The sequence below is a fragment of the Stigmatopora argus genome, chromosome 18 (assembly GCF_051989625.1).
Source record: "Stigmatopora argus isolate UIUO_Sarg chromosome 18, RoL_Sarg_1.0, whole genome shotgun sequence".
In the NCBI taxonomy this organism is placed as follows: domain Eukaryota; kingdom Metazoa; phylum Chordata; class Actinopteri; order Syngnathiformes; family Syngnathidae; genus Stigmatopora; species Stigmatopora argus.
This window is the reverse complement of record NC_135404.1, coordinates 12964793-12971342: the sequence shown is the minus strand read 5'-3', so window position 1 is coordinate 12971342 and position 6550 is coordinate 12964793. Positions and strand designations below refer to the sequence as shown.

Genomic DNA, 6550 nt, shown 5'->3' with positions numbered 1-6550 from the left:
GCGGGGAGCCTGCATGGGCTCGGTTACAGAAAAAGAGGCCGTTCTTTTCGTTCCGATAGATTCGACGTACCTTATCGACGATGTCAATCCGGAAAGTCCAAAAAGTTGAAAAGTAGAAGTAAAAGAAAAAGGAAGTCGCGGGTTGTGGAGCACCGCCTTCGGGTTGGGTCAGGTGACGTTTACCTGCGAGTGGAAGGGCGGGGCAAGTTGGCGCTCGCTCCGGCTGGAATGCGAGTGAAATCGTCCCAGCCGGTTTGGCCGTCTTTGAGCTCCACCCGCTTAGGAAGCAGTGAGTGAGTGAGTGAGTGAGGGGGGCGGTTAGACCTACGACGACGTCCCGGAGGCAAAGCGAGAGCGAGGCAAGGCAAGGCAAGGCAAGACGAGGCGAGGCGGTTTCCTTCTTCCATTCCCGTTCCCGGACTAGCAGGCGCCGCTCACGCACGTTCCTCACGCGAAAGTCACGAGGACGGACGGCAGCAAACATGGAACAAGCTCAAGATGAAGAGCAGCAGGAGCAGCGGGAGCAGCAGGAGCAGGAAGGAGGGCAGAAGGACGAGCCGGCTCCAGGAAACGCTCCAAAGACAGCCCCGGAGGAAGAGACCAAAGGGGGAAGCCCCCAAATGGAAGCAGCTTCTGAACAAAACTCGGGTGAGGAGCACAGACGGGAAGACCGCAACTTTCCTTCCTTGACTAGCATTTTTTTTGGCACTCCCGATATCAACCGGTGCCGATCCTCTGCCGATACTGTGCCGATTTTGCTCCTTGAATTACCGACGGCATGCATGATCGCTTCAGTGGAAAGTCAATGAATGCCGTCATGGCTCGTTCAGACGCTGCTGGACTCATTGGCTTTGGCTGCCAATCACGGCGATCGAAGTGGGAGGACTGGCAGCCAATCAACCCATTTCAAATTGATTTTGATTATTACTATTCTTTTTGGACGACCACCGATGCTAACATTGACCTAGGATCATGGAAAAACTCTTTCCGCTCAGAGTCGTCGCGGGAGGACGACGTTTTGGACGAGGACGCGGTGGTCTGCGACTCGTGCATGGAGCGCCCGCGACGGGCCGTCAAGTCGTGCCTGACGTGTCTGGTGTCGTACTGCGAGGAGCACCTGCGGCCCCACCTGGAGAACGCCAAGTTCCACAACCACCGCCTGCTGGAGCCGCTGCGCGACATCGAGCGCCGCACCTGCGAGCTGCACAAGCGCCCCCTGGAGGTCTTCTGCCTGGCCGACGCCTGCTGCCTCTGCCCGGACTGCGTCGGAGACGAGCACCGGGGCCACGACGCCGTCCCCGTGGACGAGGCGCGCCGGCGGCTCGAGGTGGGTGGCCCCCTCGGTGGCGTTTTGGCCCCACGGTGAACGCCGCCCGTGGCTTTGGCGCGCGTCCGACTCGCGGTAACGCAACACCGCGGCTCTATTTGCGTCGCTCGGGACGTTGGGTGGCTTAAATGAGGAATGTTGCTAAGATTGTGTCCCGGGATTGGTTTCGCCGAGGCGCCGTAGTCCTTGCAGTGCTGGCATACTTACTTATTGCTTTGAGGGCACCACAACATTCCCAAATCACTTCCTGTTACTTGGGCTAGATTTCAGGGTGGTTGCTGATCACTTCCTGTTGATTTAGGGTCATACCCAGTCCTTTCTGTAGCATTCCTGAGCCCTTTCACAATGACATGTTTTTTTTTCATTCTTGCTTGGTGTTTGGTCTTGGCTCACTTCCTGGATTTTGGGGTGGTTCCCGATTGCTCACTTCCTGTTCATTTCTCGGTTAAAAACAAAACCGGGACTTTGCATGCCTCCACCTTTCGCAGAGAGAGCTGAAGGACAAACGCGCTGACATGAGCCAGACGCTGGCAGCGGCGGAAAAAGCCATCGAGAAGCTGCAGCTCAACGCCGTCTCCATCCAGACCTCGGCCGGCGCCGTGCGCGAGGTCATCCGGGTCCAGTTCGAGCAGCTGCTGGCGGCCGCCGAGGCCGCGCGGCGGGAGGTGGGCGACATCCTGGAGGCCGAGGAGAAGCAGGCCCTGCGGCAGGCCGAGGGCATCCGCGCCCACCTGGAAGGCCGCCGCGCCCGGCTCCAGGAGACGCGGGACCGGGTGGACAAGCTCTCCAGGAACAAGAACGACGTGGATTTCCTGCAGGTAGGCGGCGGGGCGGGGGACGGCCGCCGCGTCCGCGTGCCGATTGGCCCGTCCTCGCCACCCCCGCTCACGCCTCGGCCCCTCCAGGACTATTGCGAGTGGAAGAAAGAAGCCTTGGACATTTCCCTGCCCGGCGTCTACATCGGCCTGGTGGACCGCTTGGACTCGGTCAGCCGCGTCGTCGCCGAGGCCACGCGGGACCTCTGCGCCGCGCTGTCCACGTCCTTCGTGGACAAGGTCAAGGAGACGTGCAACACGGGTGAGCCGCCGGCACACAAACAGGGTTTTGGTCACCTTTGACCTTGACTTTAATTAAACATGGCACACTAGAGTTCATCTCACACACTAGAGTTCTAAGCACATTTCACCATCGCACACTAGACTTTTAGGTTGATGTCAAAATGGCACTTCCACAGTTGAATATCACACATTTGTCTTCTAAAAGCACCTTTTAACGTCAATAGCACACCGGCGACTTCGGGCTCATTTGAGTGTTACGCTCTAGAGTTGTAAATGCAAAGCAAAAATATTGAAATCATCAACTATTGACAGCAATCCGTTTCAACTGGTAGGCCTGACATTGATCATACGGTCGGGAATGATAAACGAACGCCAGGCCTTCCTTCCTTCCGAGTGCAGAAAGAGTCCCAAACGATTTAGGCCCACTTTATGCAAATCCTCCTGAAGTCAGTGGGAAACAAGTGAAAGATTCACACGGGGCTTGAACTTCAACGGGCGTGCCCTCACACGTGCGGAATGTTCCGGCCTCGTGTCAACTTCTACAAATTCTCGGCGACCGGGTGAAAAGTGCCCGACGCCCTGGGAACGTTTTCCAAAATGGCCGTGTGAAAACGGTCAAAGCGGCCAGGTACCGCTAATACGCAAAGGCAAAAGGTCGAGTCGAGGCCAGCGTTCAAAGACAAAACATTTGTGAAGGTGCTGCTCCGCTCCGCTTGTCTTTCAGACAAAATGGGAATCAAAACCACGGTGCAGGCCATGGTGGCGGCCAAACACAACAGCAACGTTCCAGAACCCGTCACAAGAGCCGACTTTCTCAAATGTGAGTGCCCGTTGCTCCCTCCAGCTTCCGCATTTGTCGTAGATGCTGAAAAAAAATACAGTCTAGATAGATCAAGGGTGTCAAACTCGGGATGGTTCACGGGCCACATTAACGTCAACGCCATTTCATGTGGGCCGGACCATTTTAGATCTAATATCTATATATATATATATTTTTTTAATTGGATTAAAAGAACTGGATCAAAAGCCCTAAATAGTCCATTTTTATAGATCTAAAGCAATGTTTATTTGAGCTTTTTTTCTTAGTATTGGAAAATGTCTGAAACAAAATATTTTTTAAAGTGGAAAACGGAAAATATTTGTATATTTAAACTAAAAACACAAAAGAAAAAAATGGATTAAAAAATTGGATTAAAAAATTGCAATGATTGATTTTAAAAAGGGTAAAATCAGGAAATGTAATATACATCTATACTCTTCATTTGAATTTGATCATAAAACAGAAAGTTGGCACTCATGATATACTTTCTTGGGCCACACAAAATGTGATGCGGCGGGCCAGATTTGGCCCCCGGGCCGCCACTTTGACACCTTTGGTCTAGATAGAGCTGTAACTGCATTGTTAAAACGTTATTATGAGCAAAAGATTTCTTTTTTTTATCAAACTTACTTCGAACCCGCAACAAATTCCATTTTCGTTTCTCTCTCTGTGCCGTAGACGGCGCTCACGTGAGTTTCGACCCGGACACGGCCCACGTCTTCCTGCGCCTGACGGAAGAGAACCGCAAGGTGACCAACACCACGCCCTGGCAGCACCCCTACCCGGATGTACCCGAGCGCTTCCAGGAGTGGCGGCAGGTGCTGGCGCTGCAGAGCTTCTACCTGGGTCGCCATTACTTCGAGGCCGACGTGGGCGGCGAGGGCACGCACGTGGGCCTCACCTACAAGAGCATCCAGCGCAAAGGCGCCGACGGCAACTGCTGCATCACCGGCAACAACTTCTCCTGGTGCCTTCAGTGGAACGGGCGAAGCTTCTCCGCCTGGCACGGCGGCGTGGAGACGCCGCTCGGCGAGGGGAAGTTCACGCGCATCGGTCAGTACTTTGGCGCGAATCTTTGCCAGCCTGCGCCTTTTGATATTGCACACATTCCAATCAATAGATTTGTAAGTGCATTTGAATATGGCACACTGGAGTTCCGGGAACATTTCAATCTCGCGCACTGGACTTCTAGGCGTATTTGAATATTGTCCGCTAGCTGAGTTGTGGACACTTTGAAACATTGCATACAAGAAGAGTCCGTTTTGAAAGAATGCTCCTTTTCCCGTGGAACCATTTTGTGTGTTTTTTTCCGCAGGTGTGTACGTGGACTCGCCCAAGGGCCTCCTGGCCTTCTACGGCGTGGACCAGGACATGAGCCTCATCCACAGCTACCGGGCCGAATTCCTCGAGCCGCTTTATCCCGCCTTCTGGTTGTCCAAGAAAGAGAACGTGGTGGTTCTGGTGCCGCCCGGCGAGCCCTTGCCTCTCAAGAGCCCCTCTCCTCCCACGTCGCCCGCCAACGCCGTCCCGCCTTCTTAAAGCGCTTCCGGAAATGCTGAACATTCAACTTCAAGATAATATGAATACAAAGAATTCTTGAATTTTTTTTGCACTTTCACAACTGCTAGGGGATCATTTTGAGCCATGAAATAAATGAAAATCAAATCAAATCAAATGCCTTTATTGTCATCATATACAGCTGCGTATATAACCAAATTGGTGGTGCTACCTCAAGCTTTTAAGTGTTTTCCCAGTTAAAAAAAAAACATAAATAGTAGTATAAAAGTAGAAAAAGTCACATCCCGGCCAGCTATGTCATCCAGTGAGGGCAGAGAGCAGCCCATGATTTTCTGGGCAGTGTTGATCACCCTCTGCATGGCCTTTCTGTCTGCTGCCGTGCTTCCAGCGTACCACATAGCTGATAAAATTGAATCAACGGGGGTTGGGCCGCTGTGGGTCGAAGGGGGGGGGGGGGGGGGGGGGGGCAGCTTTCCATCCAGCACCGACCAACTGAGCTGACTGACAAACTTGAACTAGCGGGGGTTGGGCTGCAAGAAGCACCTGACGCCAATCCACTGATTGCACTCGCAGGACACTAGTATTGTGGAAAGGCTTGCTCTTTATGAAAGCCTACATTTTGTGGAATCGTTTGAAATGAAAGCCTAGTCTTATGGCATGCTAGGCCTTTATATCAAATCAAAAGCCTTTATTGTCATCATACACAGCTGTGTATAAACCGAAATGGGTGAAATATCATTCATCAGGGCGCTCTTAAATGGGTGAAAATTGTCAAAAGTTTGCACTTTGATGGCCCACGTTTGAAATAGGTCCAAAAAAAGTGTTAAACTGGCTTTGACAGTTTATACCAGGCAGCTTTTCCATCCAGCGCACACACAGCTGGCAAAATTGAATCAACGGGGGTTGGGCCACTGTCGGTGGCGGCAGGTTTTTGCTCAAGCCATCCTGCACCGACCGAGCTGACTTGAAGCAACGGGGGTTGGGCTACGACAAGCACCTGACGCCAATCCACTGATTGCACTCGTAGGACACTAGTATTGTGGAAAGCTTGCTCTTTATGAAACACTACATTTTGTGGAATCGTTTGAAATGAAAGCCTAGTCTTATGGGATGTTATGCCTCGGAGTTTATATCAAATCAAAAGCCTCTATTGTCATCATACACAGCTGCGTATAATGAAATTGGTGGTGCTACTCCGCAAAGTGTGTTTTCCCAGTAAAAAAAAAAAAACAAATAGTAGTATAAAAGTAGAAAAAGTCACATCCCGGCTATGTCATCCAGTGAGCCCATGATCTTCTGGGCAGTGTTGATCATCCTCTGCATGGCCTTTCTGTCTGCTGCCGTGCATCCAGCGTACCACATAGCTGATAAAATTGAATCAACGGGGTTGGGCCGCTGTGGGTGGAGGGTGGAGGGTGGAGGATGGTGGGTGGGGGCATTTGTCCATCCAACACCGACCAACTGAGCTCACTGACAAACTTCAACTAGCGGGGGTTGGGCTGCAAGAAGCACCTGACGCCAATCCACTGATTGCACTCGCAGGACACTAGTATTGTGGAAAGGCTTGCTCTTTATGAAAGCCGACATTTTGTGGAATCGTTTGAAATGAAAGCCTAGTCTTATGGTATGCTAGGCCTTTATATCAAATCAAAAGCCGTTATTGTCATCATACACAGCTGCGTATAATGAAATTGGTGGTGCTACTCCGCAAAGTGTGTTTTCCCAGTAAAAAAAAAAAAACATAAATAGTAGTATAAAAGTAGAAAAAGTCACATCCCGGCTATGTCATCCAGTGAGCCCATGATCTTCTGGGCAGTGTTGATCATC

General features: G+C 51.6%; 1 protein-coding gene across 1 annotated transcript; it reads left to right on the top strand.

The window, feature by feature from the left end:
• Positions 1–190: 190 nt before the first annotated feature.
• On the top strand, positions 191–4874 carry trim16 (tripartite motif containing 16). Its single transcript, XM_077626187.1, has 7 exons — positions 191–648; positions 996–1327; positions 1816–2145; positions 2233–2404; positions 3110–3205; positions 3884–4258; positions 4521–4874. The coding sequence occupies exons 1-7, from the start codon at positions 483–485 to the stop codon at positions 4742–4744; spliced, it is 1695 nt and encodes a 564-aa protein (XP_077482313.1). The 5' UTR covers positions 191–482; the 3' UTR covers positions 4745–4874.
• Positions 4875–6550: the final 1676 nt, after the last annotated feature.

Excerpts from the sequence above, each read along its gene's own strand:
- trim16 (XM_077626187.1), top strand. The coding sequence starts at position 483 with ATGGAACAAGCTCAAGATGAAGAGCAGCAGGAGCAGCGGGAGCAGCAG. Across the intron at positions 649-995 it reads AGCTTCTGAACAAAACTCGG|AGTCGTCGCGGGAGGACGAC; the intron begins GTGAGGAGCACA and ends CTTTCCGCTCAG. Across the intron at positions 2,146-2,232 it reads ACGACGTGGATTTCCTGCAG|GACTATTGCGAGTGGAAGAA; the intron begins GTAGGCGGCGGG and ends CGGCCCCTCCAG.